Here is a 20,000-nt window from a genome sequence, read left to right as displayed (position 1 = left end):
ACACACACACACACACAGGCGTACCTCAAAGTCGTTGGCCTTGTTGTAGTGCATGTTGAGGGCCCTGAAGAGCTCGGAGTCGCGGCCCACAGACATCTCATCAGCGGCAGTCACGCCCTCGTTGATGGCCTGCCGGGCGAACTTCTCCATCTGGATGTAGTAGAACTCCCTGAAGTTACTGAACCACTTGATCAGCTGGGAGGTGATGCAGCGATTGAACTGGGCCAGGAGGGAGGCAACAGAAAGGGAGAAAAAAACAGAGCAAAAGACGAAGAAATGATGTTAGCATCTGGGCAGAAGTTAACACTCTGACCTGTAAATATATGAACAACCGACAATATTATAACAATAAATATGAGTCATCCCTTATCAAAATAATGAACCAGGATTGATAAATTATTGATTGATTGTGGATTATAACTTCCTTATGACACAAAGTTGGTATGCACTTGTTATCATCTCATTTGCATTTGTAAACAGTAAACAAAACAGTAGTCACTAGTAAATGGTCAAGGTGTTTACTATAATCTGTTTCCATGCTATTTATTGCACTTCACTGTGTACTTGATGTGAGCACTGAGGAGGAAGCACTGTTGCCAACTCTTCTCCAAGGAAAGTAGCTATTGGCTGCTCAGAAAGTCTCTAGTACTCGCCAGATGATGTCATCCCATCATTTGCATATCAATAAAGCTGCACTTGTTATGCACACTGTGGCGTAGCTCATTTGAATATGAAGTGCTGACTCCACCCACCTGGGCCAGTGTCAGCGACTCAGCTCGCGCCGGTAACTATTACAAGTGGACCCTATCCTACAGTCCCTGCTCTCAGCACAGGGTGCGCTGTGTGAAGAGCACTGTGATGATCAGACCGCTCTGGATTAGACAAGCAAGTAGAGGAAATCAGCATCAGCCATTATTGCCAAATGCTTTGGGATTCAGCACATTAACATTGCTTCCCATGGGCAGAAAAAGTCATCAGGATTGTCGCTTTTGAGAAATGATGAAGTCACCAGGCGGGTCTGAAAAGTCACTAAATCTAGCGACAAAGCCGCCAAGTTGGCAACTCTTGGAGGAAGAGAGGGAGTTTAAAATGGAGACTATTTCATGAATATTTGTTAGTCAAAACTCGTTACCTCAGCCACTTTGAAAACAGTGCCGATATGGCGATTGAACCGGACAGAGAGGAATTTTCATAGACGTTCATTTTCTCTGTTTAGTTCTTTGTGTTTTACTTCAAAATCACTCAAACTGCAGAAAACTGTAAAAGAACTGGCAACCAAACATTCAGTAGCCTACATAAGCAGGATAGCTCCCCCTCCCTTTATGATGATTGTTTATATCATGGCAATTTATTGTTTTCAAGAAAGTGTATGGTTTACAGTAAGGTTAACACATTGAGTGCCAGCGACGCCATATGGCGTCATTAGAAATTTACCGTAGGCTGCCAGCGACGCCAAATGGCGTCAATAACTCGAAATTGTTTTTTTGACGGGGGGGGGGGGTGTCGATCTATGCTTCTTACATCGCCTCTTACAATATGAGAGCTATTGAATGTGTCTAACCTATTTTACAGAACCCTTAGGTGGCGACAGCGCACTCCAGATGAGAGAAAGTGGAGTAAAACACACAGAAGAAGTCGTTGGGGAAAAGGAAATCGCATCGCATCCGTCCGTATGCAGCTGCTTCATTGAAGCATAACGTTAGCTGTGCCCCTGCAGCAGCCAATCTGCTGTCACAATTGAGCACCTCCGTGTCCGCTGTACAGCCCATTCGCATGATCAGCCGTGGAGTTGTTATTATTCTCAACTGGAAGCTGGTGACAAATACACGCGGTTGTAAAAAAGCTGGATGTAGCGGACTTGTCAGTGCAGAGCAAACGCAGGCAGCAGAAAGCCCCAGAGACACTCCCAGAAGGAGGAGTGTGCAGTTGAGGGGGTGGGGGGGGGAAGGGGGGGGGGGGGCACGCAGAGCACGCAGAGCAGCATACAACACCCAGACAGCAGGACAGGATTAGGAAACGCAAGCTAGAATATCTGATGCCCACCAGCAGTAAATCAAGAACAGCAAGAAGCTGCAACCAGCAGCGCACGCAGGGGCCAGCGCTGCTGGTTGCAGCTAAAAAATAGTATTTGGCCAAACAAAATTCCTTTGTTTTCACTCTTTTATTGAAGGAAATTATTTTTGAGGTGTCATTACATCAGAAAATATTAGCAATGAGTCAATGATGTGCTTGAAATGCTTCCTTTCACAAAAGGCTGAATATCTCAGGTTATAGAAAAAAAGTGGCTGTTTTTGGTCAAATCAAGCTCTCTTCTCCGGCTCATAACTAAAGAACGGAAAATGGGATCAATAAACGTTTTTTTGCAGGTGATAGAAGAGAGTCTCATTGTTATTTGTGCGTGTTCAGTGTTTACATAGTAATTATTAAAGAAATTATATGACTGTTTTAAAATGCATTGCGGCCTATGTGGCACAGTACAGCACCTTTTGCCCAAGGGCCGTGGCACTCAAAGTGTTAACAAGGTCTTCTTGCTCAAGTTAATTTTGCTCATATTTGCTAAGTTCAATTATATTCAAAATAATTTGAATGTCCTTGAACATTAAACGGCCTTTCTGAACAGAAGCATAGAACTCTAATTTATTTCCCAGGTTTTCTTAATTGAATTGCAGTTGAAGCACTTTGTGTGTGCGTGTGTTCATGTTTCTTTGTGTCTGCATGCATGTATACACTACATGTGTGTGTGTGTGTGTGTGTGTGTGTGTGTACATTATTTGACCTTGAAGACAATGAGTGACTGAGAAACTGTTCCTCTAATTACATTCTTTGATCAAAGACAGTCTCTCTCTCTCTCTCTCACACACACACACACACACACACACACACACACACACACACACACACACACACACACACACACACACACACACACACACACACACACACACACACACACACACGTACACACTTACAGTTCAAATCTCAGAAATAATATCTGCCTTTGCCTCATTAGCCATGAAGCAGGGTGTTCAGATGTTGAGGGCCCTTATTGAGAAAATTTGACCCCTAGAAACATTGCTAATCAAACAAAAATATTATCTTATTATTCATGTTGTAATGAACTGCCTCCAGTGGCCCTGGACTACACAGAAACCATGGTAAATAACCTTACTCTAAGGCCTCAACATTACAACAACAAAATCCATCTTAACCTTTACATTTTCTTTCTGTCCTAGTCTTTTCCTCAAAATAATGGGGTGATATAATTCTGCTTGTTTCCAAGTCCAGTTTCTTTTGGATTTTCTAGAAACAAGGAGCAGTATCTTGTAATATGTTGGACCACACTAGTATCAAGATAATTTTACGTCACTTCATTCAAGAAAACTCAATTGGTTTTGCATTGGAAATCATCTCACCCCATTAAATCGTTTTTACTGGTTAAAAAAAAAGTAAGATTTACCTATCACTGAAATGTAAATCATCATTCTATATGATGTTACTACAATGTCTTTGCTTTGGCAGCAGTACCCCTGCTATTTCATGCCAATAACCACACTTTGAATTTAATTGGCATTTTTACAGTGCAAGACAATGTGACCACCGTTTTCTTGCACTTGGTCACCTGCCCAAAAAATATGAGAGTCCCTGTATTAATATGAGAGTCTGTGTATTAATATGAGAGTCCCTGTATTAAAATTAGTATGTGTATTAATATGAGAGTCCATGTATTAAAATGAGTCTGTGTATTAAAATGAGTGTGTATTAATATGATAGTCCATGTATTAAAATGAGAGTCTGTGTATTAAAATGAGAGTCTGTGTATTAAAATGAGAGTCTGTGTATTAAAATGAGAGTCCATGTATTAAAATGAGAGTATGTTTATTAAAATGAGAGTCTGTGTATTAATATGAGAGTCCCTGTATTAAAATGAGAGTCTGTGTATTAAAATGAGAGTCTGTGTATTAATATGAGAGTCCCTGTATTAAAATGAGAGTATGTGTATTAATGAGAGTCTGTGTATTAAAATGAGAGTCTGTGTATTAATATGAGAGTCCCTGTATTAAAATGAGAGTATGTGTATTAATATGAGAGTCCCTGTATTAAAATGAGAGTATGTGTATTAATATGAGAGTCTGTGTATTAATATGAGAGTCTGTGTATTAAAATGAGAGTCTGTGTATTAATATGAGAGTCCCTGTATTAAAATGAGAGTCTGTGTACCATAGACTGTATAATGAATATGAAGACTGTTCTGGGCAGCTCCTGAGTGTGCGTGTGAAGCAGGACCATAGACTGTATAATGAATATGAAGACTGTTTGTGCTGAGCAGCTCCTGAGTGTGAATGTGATGCAGGACCATAGACTGTATAATACATATGAAGACTGTTTGTGCTGGGCAGCTCCTGAGTGTGAGTGTGATGCAGGACCATAGACTGTATAATGAATATGAAGACTGTTTGTGCTGAGCAGCTCCTGAGTGTGCGTGTGAAGCAGGACCATAGACTGTATAATAAATATGAAGACTGTTTGTGCTGGGCAGCTCCTGAGTGTGAGCGTGAAGCAGGACCAGACACTGTATAATAAATATGAATGTATTGAATATGAATATATGAATATGTTTAAACGCATGGGCAATGGGCATTGCTCACTACAAATAACATGAGCTCAGCAGAGTCGGCTGAATGTTCGTTTCTCTTTCTTCTCGTCTCGCAGCAGCTGACAAGAAAATAGTGGCCGTGCACATGGCCATGCACCGATGCATTCTGGTTCGAACATGTGATCGAAACTGGAGCGGGACTGAGCGGGTGATCGGTGCCGCTCCAACTTTCGCTCCGGTACCGCTCTGGTCCTCGCTCACCGCTCTGATAAGAAGACTTGAAACTGGCGATTGAGAGCATAAACTCGTTAGGAAAGTGTTTACTGAGGCATGAATCAAGTGAGAAGTAGGGGCATTTTCCCATTTGACTTACATACAATCGTACGTCTTTTTGTAGCCAGTGGAGTCGTCCGCTGCTGGCCATTAGATATATTGCAGGTTTAAAGCACTTTCGCATTGCCTTCACTTTTAACGAACTGAGCTACCCCTTGAGCAGGACAGTAGTCACACTTCCTCAGATACTAAATCAAGGTTTAAAACATGTAAAACAAAGTTATTTATCTATTGTTGCAGATGATGGGCTCTATCTTCCCAAAAGCGCTAATTTAGCATTTGCGCTCGTTTAACGCCGTGCGCAATGCAAATTGGGGGCTGACACAAGCGCATGCCTGTGATAATTGTACTGGGCATTGGCTGCCACAAGCCAAAGCAGGCGTTTCAGCGCTAAAATGTGGGATAGATCATCTATGCTGCTGACAATAGGGTAATGCCATCTATCATAGATGGCATTACCCTATCGTCAGCAGCGTGCAATTACTTTGCGCTAAGAGCTTTGAAAAGGACCTTTTACGCGCAAATACCTCGCGCTCTCGGAGTGCACCCGTAATCTCCGTCTAGCGCAGCGCAGTGCAAAGTAGAATTCCTTTTGGAGATGTCATTACGCACAGCCTAGACATCAAATTATGCTGCTAAATATTAGCAGATAATTCAGTGAGGCAATCAACTATAACTCACTGAGAAACTTTTATCACATCGCAAAGAGGGAAATTAATTGAGAAAACTTGTTGGACAATGGACATAGGCTATTTACCTCCATAACCCGAAGGGTCATTGGCACCACAGACGATCTGTCAATAAGCTCCCTCTGTCCTCGCACGAGTCAGTACACTCTATTACGCATGGAGAGAATTACAGCATATTGCATGCCTAGCGCAAACAGCCATTGCGAGACGGTAATCTGATTGGTTTTGATTGACGTAATGCCCAGCCTTGCCTTGCCACGCCTGTGAATAATTCTGGTAGTTAAGACCGCCCAAATTCCGTTTGCGCAGGCATTTTGGGGCGCAGATGATTTTGGCATGGCTCTAATTTGCGCTTGCGACACGTGCCGTGAACCTTTCCGCATTCCGGCCGAGAATTGCATCCCCAACATATTTCGGGGCTGTTTTAACTTAGAAATCTGGGAGGTCATGTCTACCAGACAATTATATCACTTTTAAACAGTTACATTTCTGTATAAATCATTACAAGTATGCTCCCGTGAGGTGGGGATGCTTTTTTTTGCTGCTCGGCAGGGGAGCAAAACTTGGCAGAACACCTGGCGGACGGCGCAAGGCGGAATGCTATCTTCCGTGCCTTAAGGCATGTGCAAACAGGTGCGCAAGCGCTATTAGGGGATAGCGCCTGTCGGAAGATAGAGCCCGATGTCTCCTACTGCCATGAATTGACTTGTTTGGTTTGGTTTTCAAAGTCTGACACTTCGGGCCTCCCCTCGGGCCTCGGACAAAGTCTGGAAGCCCCCAATGCAGTTTACTTGTGTAGTTTAGATTAATTTCTAGATGCCTAAGGGATTGTGATTGTTATTTGATCCGATAAACACTTCATAATTGAGCCAAGATAGCCTGATATTGCTGTTGTGACTTCGTCATATGACTATTAAATACCAAAAAAAAGTCTTCTGAAGGCTTTTTTTTCTGACTCTGGGAGTCACACGCATTTCGGCTATTATGTGATCTCCGTTTGATAACCAATGTAATAACTAATGTGATATTTATTCACTTCCATTCACTGAGCCTCCCCTGAAACGTTTTGGAGCCCCCTGGGGAGGCCCGCCTCCCACTTTGTATCAGCTTTGTATCATTACAAAATCAGTAGTATATCCAAAAACTGTAAACAGTTTTGCAGGCATTCATTTAGTTTGACAGTTATTGAGAGTTGATTTGAGTTAAAGGACGGCTTTACCGTGGGGAATATGAATATATATTAAATCTCACGCCCCTAAGGTTTTCGAATCCGTTGCAATTTTTGAAATTGGAGGTTCACTGCCAGAGATATCAACCGAAATCCACTCTGTGTGTGTGTGTGGGGGGGGGGGGGGGGTGGTGGAGGGGAGGGGCGGGTGCGGGAACCCGAAATCCTACATTTCCCACAATGCACTGGGCTCGCGTGGCCTTCGTTTCCACGCCCACCCCTCAGGCATTTGGCTGATATCAAACTCCAGTAGGTGGCGGTAATGCACATATATGCTTGCCAACCGCCATAAAAGTCGAAGAAGAAGAAGGCTTCGACATAAAAAGATTTAGTAGAACAAGAAAAAAAAAGAAAAAAATTGCCTCCAAATTGCACCAAATTTAAACGGTAATATATATGTTGGGAGATGTCTTCATGCATTTTAAGGCATTTTCGTAGGAGTTACGCGCATCTGATGTTGTAACTATTTTATGTAAAAATGTGTAATAACGGGTACATTGCTCAGCGTTGATTTCGTTACTTCAACGCACCTACTACTAGATGTAAAATTTGACGAGCTTTCCAATGCCGCCAGTCCCGTGTCTGTCCGTGCTAACGTTCCCGAGAAAATCGTCTCTTTGCAAGGAGCTATGGAAAGCGAACCTAGCTACAGCAGGCTAGGTGGTGGAAAAAGATGGCTGCCTTTTGTTTTTGTTCAAGACCTCTGAAGGGGCGTGGAGGACCTCTAGAGGCGGGACCATGGCTCACAACAATTGTAGTTCATAGGTCCTCGACTTCCGCAAGGCGGACTTGGGCCAGATGACGCGAAACACGTCCGCTGGCCCAAAAAATATGTGAGAGATGCTTGATATCTCTGGCAGTGAACCTCCAATTTCAAAAATTTCAACGGATTCGAAAACCTTAGGGGCGTGAGATTTAATATATATTCATATTCCCCACGGTAAAGCCGTCCTTTAAGTTGTGGACCAGTGATGTCATCCATGCACAAAGATATCACTGGTCCACACCTTAATTCAAATCAACTCTCAATAAGTGTCAAACTAAATGAATGGCTGCAAAACTGTTGACAGTTTTCTGATATACTGATGTCAACACAGTCTCAGAACATTTTGAAGTAGTAACATTGGTCCACAGCCAAAAACATTTATATTTCACAATTTCGGCTCTAAAATTGTTAAATGAAAAAAATAAAATTTAATGGGAGTTTTTACAGGAGTGGGAGTTTTGAGAGGGGTGGGAGAGGTTAGGTTTAGGCGTGGGAGGTGTAAGAAGTTAGGTTTAGGGTTAGAGTCTGAGTAAAGCTGCGTTCACACCGACCTATTAAAGTTTTTCGCTGGCATCGAGTTTACATACAAAGTCAATGCAAACGAAAATTCGCTCATCGCCCGAGATGAAATATCCCAACTCGAGCGAAATTACGCTGGCATCAGTCGCTCGCTGTTCAACGCTGATTGGCTGCCATGTGAGAGTGAATCAAGGATCACACTGGCTTGGAACAAACTGCTGGTTTATTGTGTGGCAACAAACCGCATTGACAGCTCATTGACAGGCTGACAGCTGACATGAAGTGAAGTCTGTACTACCGGTATGGGGCTCGTGTTAGGAGCACGCTGATAGGCTTAGCTTGTAAACAACTACGGTGGCTCGTAGTGGACAAATATGACATTGCGTAACGTTATAGCCCCCAGATGTCCGTCAATTATTGTGCCTGTTGATGAGCGATTTAAACAGAGCGATTCCAAAGGGTTGAATCGAGCGACAGAGAGAAAAATAAATATCTCGGTGTGAACACAGCTTTAGGGTTAGGCATGGGGTGTGGGAGAGGGGGGGGGGGGGTGGGGGGCTTGGGTCAGAGAGCATCTCCAACCCCGCTCCCGACCACCTCAGACCCTCTAACCCAGCCCCTAACCCTAAACCTAACCAAAAACTAACAATTTTTGAGCCGAAATTGTGACATAGAAACATTTTTAGGCTGTGGACCAATGTTACTATTTAACTCTCTTTTTTTAGACTGGCCTGACTGTTGTAATAATACAAGGCTGGTTGGAAATTGACATAGTGTTCATTTAAATCATCTGCATCTGGAATATTATATATAGTATTTTTCTGCAGGCTTTCATAATGGATGTCCGACGGCATATGAGAGAGAGAGCTCCACTGGGCATTTAGTTAGAAACAAAACATGGGAGGGGGAGTACAGTGACAGCCCAGTGAAAGTGTGTGTGTGTGTGTGTGTGTGTGTGTGTGTGTGTGTGTGTGTGTGTGTGTGTGTGTGTGTGTGTGTGTGTGTGTGTGTGTGTGTGTGTGTGTGTTTGTGTGTGTGTGTTCAGTGAAGGGGAAAAACGGCTTTGACACGGAGATTAAGCTTGGTATTGTTACAAGACATTGTCTCACAGGAACAAGGGATGAGCGGGAGAGATAGGGAGAAAGGGAGAGAGACAGAGAGAGAGAGAGAGGGGGAGAGATGACTAGAGCAAGGTTGACTGGAAAAAGCAATGGAGAGACAGACAGGAAGAAAGAGAAGGAGAGAATATATTAGATATATTTTTTCAGGAGTGGTCAGACGGGTGACATAATGGAGCATGATTGTGTGTGTGTGTGTGTGTGTGTGTGTGTGTGTGTGTGTGTGTGTGTGTGTGTGCGGGTGCGTGCGTGGGTGTGTGTGTGTGTGTGTGTGTGTGTGTGTGTGTGTGCATGTGTGTGTGTGTGTGTGTGTCTAGCAGAAGGGAAGCAAGTGATTACACAATGCATAGTGACAGGAGGGGAAAGTGTGTGCGGTGTGGGGGGGGGGGGGGTTCGACCCACAAAAGAGCCGCACGGAAGGAACGTGACAACTCAGCAATTCACGCATGCGCGAACACACACACACACACACACACACACACACACACACACACACACACACACACACACACACACACACACACACACACACACACACACACAGAGCTACACAAACAGACACACACACAAGACGGTGTCATCAGCCCATCAGTAGAGAAAAACAGAGCAACACTTGTGTCACGCACATCCTCAACATGCAAACAGCACGTAGAGTAAGACATACGGGTAACTTCATGTTTGTATACAGACTGCCATAGATCCTTTACCAAAGAGTACCAGAGATTTCTGCAGTGCATTTTGCTCAAGGGCACTTCAATAATGCTTGCCAACATGAGAGCTTGAACCTGGATCCACACAAGTGGCAACCTCGGGCTTGGATAGATGAAGCCAATGTGGAAGTGCCAAAAACTGTAGTTCAGGGGTGGCCAAACTTTTTTGGTTGTGGGCCGCATACAGAAAAATATAAGGAGTCGCGGGCCAAACAATATTAAGCGCGGCAGCTTTTGCGGCAAAAGAAATTGGACCAGAAAACCCTTGTGCCATAAAAAATTTAATTTCTACCTAAATAAAAAAATAAATGTGCTCACCTATTACAATGGGTATTTCTGTATGTTTTCAAATTTTCTTTTCCTGTGCCAACAGGTTAAGACAGATAATTTAACATAACATTAGTATTAAACATTCATTCAGTATTAAAAATGTTTAAAAAATAAATAGACCAGGTCAGGGTACTCAAGTATAACCCATTTTCAATGGTTTTAAATTTGTTTTTTCGTTTTCATGCCAGCTGTACGGGGGTGATTTTTTATCATTCATTAAGAGTGAAATAGACGATAGAAAAGTATATGTTTTGGACGTTATTTAAGCCAATAGCAGGTGTCTGTCAGAAACCCAAGATGGCATCAGCCAAACAGGAGGCTTCAAAATGGGAATCCACACGTCATGGTGGGCTACGTCCATATTTTTATACAGTCTATGAGCCTACAGCACCCATTACAAATGCAATCAAATATCTCGCTGGACAAAATCCTAAACTTTTGTTAACCATTGGCATTGACCTTATTTCAGGCATTACCAAAAGCCATTGAATTTGAGATGATGTTACGTTTTCCTGCCGATCATCCAGGTAGAGCTTCCCACCCTGAGTGTGACACAAGTTCAAAATGGCCACAGTGGGAGTTAGGTAAAATACTTGCAGATTTTTATTAATTCATAAGTGCATGGCGGGCATGAAGGGGTCAAGTTTTGGGAGGTAGAACATTTTGGAAAGATTTTGCTCCCTGAAATTCAATTCAGCCAATATGTCAAGACTATAGAACTATAGAAGAGTCCATCATAACAGGCATGCACGCACGCACGCACACACACACACACACACATACTGTACACACACACAGACACACACACAGACACACAGACACACACACAGACACACACACACACACACACACCCCACCCACTGCCCCGTACAGCTCATCACAATCAGCAAAAACTGGGGGAGAAAAACAAGAGACGAGACACAAAGGGGGAGGGGTGGAGAGGGGGGGGCTTGGAAGCAAAACGCTTAGCTCGAGGAATGCCATTTTCTGTTTACAACGAAAAGCGGGAAAGGGAGAATGTCGGCCAGAGAGACAGAGGGAGAGGGAGAGAAAGTGCCCCCCCAGCTCCCCTCCCCCCTTGATGGCGGCTGGTGTCAGCGCCCCCCGGGCCATGTTGGAAGGGCAAACACACACATCCTTTAAGAATCTGCCCACTTCAACCAGATTCATGGCAGCAAGGCACATTTTGTAGAGGACAGCGTGAATTTGCCACATCGACATAAATCCAGGAGTCGCAGCACGGAATGTTGCCTTTGCAACCCCAGGAAGAAGAGCTGTTGTCGTAACTGTCTCACAGACAAAGGAGCGGAACCATCCACTTTATAAGAATCAATTACAACTATGCCGTCAGTGCAGAGTGTGCCCCTTAGCTCACTCACTGGAATGCCCTCAGTTCTACCCATAACAAAAAACCCAGATTAGTCTACTCCCAAATCTCTCCATATCCATCTTTGGCAGATTTTTACAACAACATGAGAAATGACCTTTTTGATCTTGTTACACCCCAAACTGGTCTTTCTAGTGTTGAGTGGAATAATTGTCAGTATTTTACATGGGTTCATTTTGCAATCACTATCATTCCCATCAATATTTGGGCACAGAGACTTTTTTTATTAAGATTTCTTAAATGAGACCATTACAGAGCCAGCAACTTTCTATGTGATGTCATCATCTCTATTAAATAAAATGCAGAGCAATGAACAGAGAGACATTTAGTAAAGGAAAAAAAGCCATTTCAAAGACAATCCCATTGGGCTTGTCTTTGAAATGACAGTCATCAGAAGAGATTCGTCACTGAAAGACTTATGGTTTATCATGTGAAGAACCCAAACACTTCAACATACTGTAGTAACCAGTAACCAGTGGCAGTGGTGGCCCAATGGTTAGAGAAGCGAGCTTGTGACCGGAAGGTCGTCGGTTCAATCCCCGGGACCGGCAGGATAAATCTGGGTGGGGAAAGTGAAAAGGCAGCGCTTGCCCCTCCCTCATTACCACCACTGAGGTGCCCTTGAGCAAGGCCCTTAACCCCATCTGCTCCAGTGGAGCTGATCAGTGGCCAGCAGATCAGACTGTGGTTGTACTGGTCAGCTTCCAGGTATGAATGTGTGTGTGAATGTGAACAGGGCACTCCTGAAAAAGAGAGCATTGCTCTCAGTGAGACTCCCCCTGTATAAATAAAGGTAAAAAAAAAAAAAAAAAAAAAAAAAACCACTGACCTGAAGTTCTATCAATATCATCACCAGTACAGGAGCTGATTCATATCTTAACCAGGGCAAATTGGCTGAGTCACTCTAATTGAGGCGATGGGCGAGAGGCGGGCCGAACGCTAATTGATTCCTGCTGAGGCGGCGGTATCGAGCCATCACTTCAGCCTCTCAAGGAGAGAGTCTTCAGGGAGCTAATAAGTGTGTCGCTGCTTCGCGTCAAGTGTGTGTGTGTGTGTGTGTGTGTATGTGTGTGTGTGTGAGAGAGAGAGAGAGAGAGAGAGAGAGAGAGAGAGGAAGAGAGAGTGTACCCTCAGCTAGCAGGCAAAGTATGTGTGTATAGAGAGAGAGAGCGAGAGTGTGTGTGCATGTGTGTGTGTGTGTGTGTGTGTGTGTGTGTGGAGCCGGAAGGAGCTCCCTGAGCCAGCAGTGAGCGTCTAATTAATCCTAACTCCTCCAGTCTTAACGAGGTCTTAATTGTCTTAACGAGGTCTTAATTACTCTCGCTGACTCTCTCAAGACCTCAGCGTCTCACACTCACGTATGGCTGTCTGGTCAGAAGGCAAGCGCTTTCATTGCGCAATTAGAGCTTGTGTGTGTGTGTGTGTGTGTGTGTGTGTGTGCGCGCGCACACGTGTGTGTGTGTGTGCGTGCGCGTGCATGTGCATGTGTTGCGTGTGTTGTGTGTGCTCGTCTGTGCCTAAAACAGTTGTCAGCTCAACCCACTTCCCACACTGAGCATTGTGTGTAAGAGGCTCATCCTTAAGAACCAGTTTCCCATAGACAAAGTCCATTCAAGTCCAATTAGGGGAAGCCATTCAGGGCCTTAATTCCCTTACAGTGAATCTGCCTGATCCTCCTAACACATGCTACTTATTGTTCCCTCCCTGGAAAGAGGGGGGGGTGGAGAGAGAGAGAGAGAGAGAGTGAGAGAGACATTGACCCGGATTTTGTAAAAAAATATGGTAATGATGAGGGTAGTGAATGCAATGGGACAATGGAACAGGACACAGTCATACTGCGTGTCCGCACGCGCGCGCACGCACACACACACACACACACACACATACACACACGTACACACATGCAGAGAGAGACAGAGAGAGAGATAGAGTGAGAAAGCAACAGGGCACTCTGTCTTCCACGCCTTGAAAAGAACAGCCTCACTAATCACAAATAGGATTATCTATTGTATTTTTTCCACTTTATGTTTTATTATTGAAGGAAATAATATCTGCAGAGTTCTCCCGTAGATGTTGGATTAAGGGGGATTACATCTCAATTAAATCTCAATCTGACAATAGATCATCATTTGCATAAAACATGAAGAAGAAGAGACAATATGTTTCTTAAAGCTACAGTTTGCAATTTGCCCATTGTTGGGTTGATTCAAACCCGTCCTCACTCCGAAAGCATGTTAATATCAGCACTCTGTCAGGCATCTTGTGCATTGGATGCCTGGTACCTTTGTGCGCATTATGGAACGCACGCGGACGCACCTGGTCAGGGTGAGGCAAAGGTCAAGTTACATTCTGGGGTTGGAGGCTGGAGCTGGAGCTATAGGGACTGTGAGGAAGTGAAGGGTCTCCACAGGGTCTCCAGGGGGTCTTCCTACCTTGGAGACCCTAACCCTAAGTCTTCCCCTGGAGACCCTAACCCCATCTAAGTGGCTACCTGTGCCTAAACCCAACCCCCCTCCCACCTGAGCCTAACACTAAGGGCTAATGTACACCGCCTCTGGATCAGATGCGGTATGGCTTTGGTACGGCTGCGAACAGACCCACACTCATGTAATCTGTCAGATGGATGCGGGATCCGACAAAAATAGAACAGGTGTGTAATTTGTCCGTACTGCACGTATCGCCCATCAATTAACATGGGCGAGAGTCGATCCGGCAGTTTTACCGGATCCGCAACGCAGCTGTAACGCATCTGGTGTACATTGAGACCCTCCCCCCTGTGTCTCACCCTATTCACCTTATTCTTTGCCCATACAAGGAAGCTTCTGCATGACATAATTTTGGAATCGTCTGTTGTATCGTGTAGATGACGCCTACCGTAGTCATTTTTAGACTTTTAGAAACATTCGAAATATGTGACCAGTTTATCAGAATAACGCCTATTTGGAAATATGTAACGAGCAGCGAGGATTGGGAGCGCTGGCTGTGCTGACACCGGTCGGACTAGCTATCTGTCAAACCCTACTGGCTACTGGCAGTAAGAAAACACTATCGACGTGCTTTTGTAACTAACGTTAAATGCCGACCGGGTACAGCCATCGGCTCCTCGCAGCAGTAATGCTATGAACATGTAACTGAAGTTGGGCGCAGTGTAGCTTCTGAATGTTGGCAAACGTCATTCATAGTGACATTTTGTTTTGAAATTGGCTGCCAACTAGCACTGAACCGGAAGAACAAATACAATTGCGGGTAACGGGGAAGAGAGAAAAAGTGAATAAGAGACCCTTCCTCAGTGCCTAAACCCAACCCCCTTCCCCTTGTGCGTCACCCAAACCCCAAGGCATAACTTGATGTTTGCCTCAGCAGGTGTGCAGTGCTTGTTTAACTTGTAAGTGGGTGCATCATAATTGCACACAAGGCTACCGAGCGCCTAACATCCAACGCACAAGCGCGGCCCAGCACGTAACAGGATGTGAGCTGCCAGAACTGCAAGATCTGTACAACCAGCGGTGCCTCAGGAGGTCCCTGAAGATCATCAAAGACACAAACCACCCCCACAACAGTCTGTTCTCCCTGCTACCCTCGGGGAGGAGATACAGGGTCCCAAGAGCACGCACAAATCGCTTGAGGGACAGTTTCTTCTCACAGGCCACGAGACTCCTTAACATATACAAATAGTGTAGTAGCTGTACTGTACCGCACTGTAGATGCTACCATTATGTATGACTAATGTTCAATAGTATGTTTGATTAGGTATACGCTATTTGCACCTAACAGAATGTTATTATGTTTAATTATGTTTAAAGTATGTTCATGCCATTTGAACTATGGGCAGTGAATACGCCACTGTCTGTGGCATGTCTTACTGCTCTATTGCTCGTTGCCTCTTGTTTTTTATTTATATATCTTTTATTTTTTGCACTATGTTGTAACGGAGCCTACAGCACAAGAATTTCACACGTGATACTTGTACTACGGAGTGACAATAAAAATCTTGAATCTTGAACAAGGTGTGTGACAGAGCGGAATGAGAGAGAGAAGAATTTGACCTGTAGATGGAACTTCCTCAACTCTTCCCAACTGAAACTAGTCTGTTCGTCTTTGCCTAAAAATTAGGCCAACAAATTGTTCGCAGGCTACAAATATATGTAAACCTCATATAGCGTACTGTCAGAAGCTTAGACCATGAAGTCCAGTGGGAAAATGTCTTCAATCTAATAAAGCCAATATAAACAAAACCAGTGTTTGGGACTTTTTTCTGTTCATATTCTACATCTGCTGAGCGAAGTGTCAGGCCAAAGCAGCATCTTTATCATCTAAATCCATGTTTGCTGAGATGAAGAAATGAGATTATTTGAATATCAGTTTGGAGATAAACACGCAGATTGGACACTAGATTACTTTTAACACATTGACTGCCAGCCGTTTTTTTCTTGCTGTAGGTAGCTTCTGCCAAGCCGTTTTTTGAGGATTGTGGCTCATTTTACAAGCGCCGAGGATTATTTTCTGCTTGGAGTTTGTGAACATACAATATCTCAAAAGTACTAATAGAATGTGTACTTTCTCTGTCTAAAAGAGTTAGTTTGTAGAGTTAGTAGTTATGTAAGCATTATCAGTTGAATACAGCATGGTTTTAGCATGAGAAAAAATATTCAGAGATAAACGGCTTTTTGTGAAATTCGATAGAGCTGTCACTTTAACCATTCATTTTTGGCTCTCTCTCTCTCTCTCTCTCCCTCCCCCTCTCGCTCTCTCTCTCTCTCTCTCTCTCTCCCTTCCCCTCGCTCTCCCTCCCTCTCTCTCTCTCTCTCTCTCTCTCTCCCTCCCTCTCGCTCTCCCTCCCTCTCTCTCTCTCTCCCTCCCTCTCGGGAGGGAGACGCACTAGGTTTAATCCTAGTGAGAGGGGGAGAGGGAGAGAGAGAGAGAGAGAGAGAGAGAGAGGGAGGGAGGGAGAGAGAGAGAGCGAGAGAGAGAGAGAGAGAGAGAGAGGGAGAGAGCGAGAGGCAGAGTTGCTTCAACTCCACCCTCTTCTTGGCTGCCGCGGCCGTCACAGTCTCAGTGCTTTTGCTGCTCTCCTGTGCCTGTCTGCAGGCTGCTGTTTGAGGAAGTCGGCATGGACTCGCTCGCTTCTTGGGAGTTTTGGTTGAGAGAAGCTTTTGCGATTCTGGTCATATTTATGCTGCGTGTTTCAAAGTGTGTTCCACCTGTAATGTATTATGTAAATTTGCAATCCCGCATCGCCAGCAATCAGTGCGAAAACGAGAGCGTTTTCCCCCAACCATTTTCATGAGAATGTAATACTGTAAAATCGCCTTGCCATTTCCTTGAATGGCTTGCTCCCTTTTTCTTTGATTTCGCTCGTCTGGGGGAGCACTGTCAACACTTAGTGGGTCGGTAAAATAGATTATACACATTCAATACCTCCAATAATTGTACAGGAGACGTGAAAGGGATTGATCAACGCCCCACCGTCAAAAAAAAAAAAACGTTTTTTTTGACGTATCCATACGTCGCTGGCAGTCAAGCGCTGGATTTTTTTTGACGTATGCATACGTCGCTGGCAGTTAACGTGTTAAAAGCCTGCAAAAGATAAACTCATAAACTGCCCCTCTGCCTTAATCCATTAGGCCTACTTTATTCATTTCCCATATTAAAGCTGCAAACCAGAATTTATTTGGCCACATAAATATTACGCATATTACTAAGATACTTAACGAGTTTGATTTAAACATGTAAAGTAAGCTGATTAGTGATTACCCAATATTACATATGTCAGCACTTTCAAATTACATGTGGAAGTCATGTTAGCTGTCATGCAGCTGTCCGCTCATATACAGTAGTAGCATCAACAAATACATTGATTCACTGCAGTGAAGGAAAACATGACTCTAAATGAGGGTTGACAAGGACTTACAGCTACAATAAGTTTCATGAGTGCAGAATCACAGGATGTCATAATGTCTCATTTCTCAATTCCAGCTATTACAGCTATTTTCAGTTCTATTGTACATTTTGTAGATAGCCAAATATCTGCACAGTCATGCTTTGAAAGAGGCTGAAAGAAGGAGTGCCTTCATGAAAAACCCTTCGTCATAGGGAGTTGTTTTACCTCGGTGCACTGCTTTCAAAAGCTGTGTGTGTATGCCCTGCAAAGCTAAAAGGGGGTAACTCAATTTTTGTCAAAAATGAGTTTTTGTCATTTTTGGAACATTGAAGATCTGCTTTATCATGTGGAAAAATATCTTGAGTCAATTGTGTTGTTTTTTGGAGAAAATAGGGGGTCATATTTACAGTAACTTCCAAAAGCCCTACAAAAACCAAGCAAGACTGAGGTAACATCAGTTACGGTTGTTTGGTTTGGTTTGACTGCACTCTGAATGCTCTGCCCTGCAACGCAAAAAGGGGGTAACTCACCAGAATGCTCAGGTTGAGTTGAGGTATGAGTTACATTAATGGGCAGGCCTAATGTCATGATTGTGACATCGGACCAATACCACCCCCACCCACACACACACCCACACCACCCACATTAACTCCCAAGGTTGCCAGCTCATACGGCATTAACGCCCTAACCCTTATACATTAACCCTCATATGACATTAACCCCCGAGGCGCCAGCTCATACGGCATTAACGCCCTAACCCTTATACATTAACCCTCATATGACATTAACCCCCGAGGCGCCAACTCATATGACATTAACCCCCGAGGCGCCAGCTCATACGACATTAACCCCCAAGGCACCAGCTCATACCACATTAACCCCAGAGGCACCGCTCATATGAAATTAACCCTGGAGGTGCCAGCTCATACAACATTAACCCCCGAGGAGTCGCTCATATGAAATTAACCCCCGAGGCGCCAGCTCATACCACATTAACCCCAGAGGCACCGCTCATATGAAATTAACCCTGGAGGTGCCAGCTCATACAACATTAACCCCCGAGGAGTCGCTCATATGAAATTAACCCCAGTGGTGCCAGCTCATATAACATTAACCACTGAGGTACCAGCTCATACAACATTAACCCCCGAGGCGCCAGCTCATATGACATTAACCCCTGAGGTACCAGCTCATACAACATTAACCCCTGAGGCGCCAGCTCAAACAACATTAACCCCCGAGGTGCCGCTCATATGAAATTAACCCCAGATTTGCCAGCTCATACGACATCAACCCCCGAGGAGCCAGCTCATACGACATTAACCCCCGAGGCGCCAACACACAGACACACAACGGGCCAACAAGAGTCCCACCAAACTAGGCTTGAAGATTCAAGATTCAAGATTCAAGATTCAAGATTTTTATTGTCACTCCATGGTACAAGTATCACGTGTGAAATTATTGTGCTGTGGACTCCGTTTACGACATAGTACAAATAGGCAACAAGGATGTGTAGCGGCCTGATAATCTAGTTATATTATATTTATACGTACATTATATTAAGCGTGATTGTGCCATGACCATGAGACTTCATGTCTGTTATCATTATTATCATATATACTGGTTTTATATAGTGATAAGCAACCAAGTGAAGGATCAAATTGAAGTTACTGTCTTTTTGCTTGGCATCACCCATTATTATTTTGCAGACAATGCAAACCAGAGTAAGGTAACTTCCAAATAAGGGTCAAAGGTCAAGTTTGAGCTAAAGCAAATTATGTAGATAAATAACTACATTAAATAAACAAATAATTAACACATTTCTAGTTTTCTTCCTACAATACATTTGGCTGGACAACAACAAAACTTTAAAGTCATTTTTCTCAGTTCTACACTCTGGCGAGTTACCCCCTTTTAGCTTTGCAGGGCACAGTAGATCGAGGGATAGATGAAGCCAATAAGGAAATGGCAAAAACTGCAGTTCCCCATGATTTCACAGAAAGATGGAGAAAAAAACAGCAAGCAAACAAACAAACAAACAAAGAAACAAAACTTTTGAAATCCAATTGCTTTGCCAAGAAGGTGCTGACAAAAGCCAACATATTCTGTTCCTAATGTGTCAGGTGTGTTTACAGGATGAACTGAAGAGACTCCCAGACCGTTTATGACAAAGCAGACGCATGCACGCACGCACGCACGCACGCGCGCGCGCAGACACACGCACACACACACACACACACACACACACACACACACACACACACACACACACACACACACACACACACACACACACACACACAAAAACACAACACACACAACGCTGGGAGCAGGTAGGCTTAGCAACCTGGTGTTTGCCTAGCAACCTGGTGTCCGAGCACAGCTTGTTGCCATGGCAGCCAGGGAGGATGTGGCATCGCCGCCAGGAAGTGGTCACCACAGATA

The 20,000-nt window shown here is 44.1% G+C and overlaps 1 protein-coding gene across 1 annotated transcript in view; it reads right to left on the bottom strand.

Annotated features, from left to right (window-relative positions):
* Positions 1–20,000, bottom strand: part of prox1a (prospero homeobox 1a) — a gene marked incomplete at its 3' end in the record, with an annotated part of 111,024 nt that overhangs the window by 65,442 nt on the left and 25,582 nt on the right. The window contains exon 7 of the mRNA XM_083634225.1: positions 25–219. Within this exon, the coding sequence (XP_083490351.1) occupies positions 25–219 (195 nt within the window). The remainder of the gene's footprint in view (positions 1–24; positions 220–20,000) is intronic.

Source organism: Poromitra crassiceps, assembly GCF_964638095.1.
Source record: "Poromitra crassiceps genome assembly, chromosome: 3".
In the NCBI taxonomy this organism is placed as follows: domain Eukaryota; kingdom Metazoa; phylum Chordata; class Actinopteri; order Beryciformes; family Melamphaidae; genus Poromitra; species Poromitra crassiceps.
The sequence above is the reverse complement of the archived record's forward strand: the minus strand, read 5'-3'. Positions and strand labels throughout refer to the sequence as shown.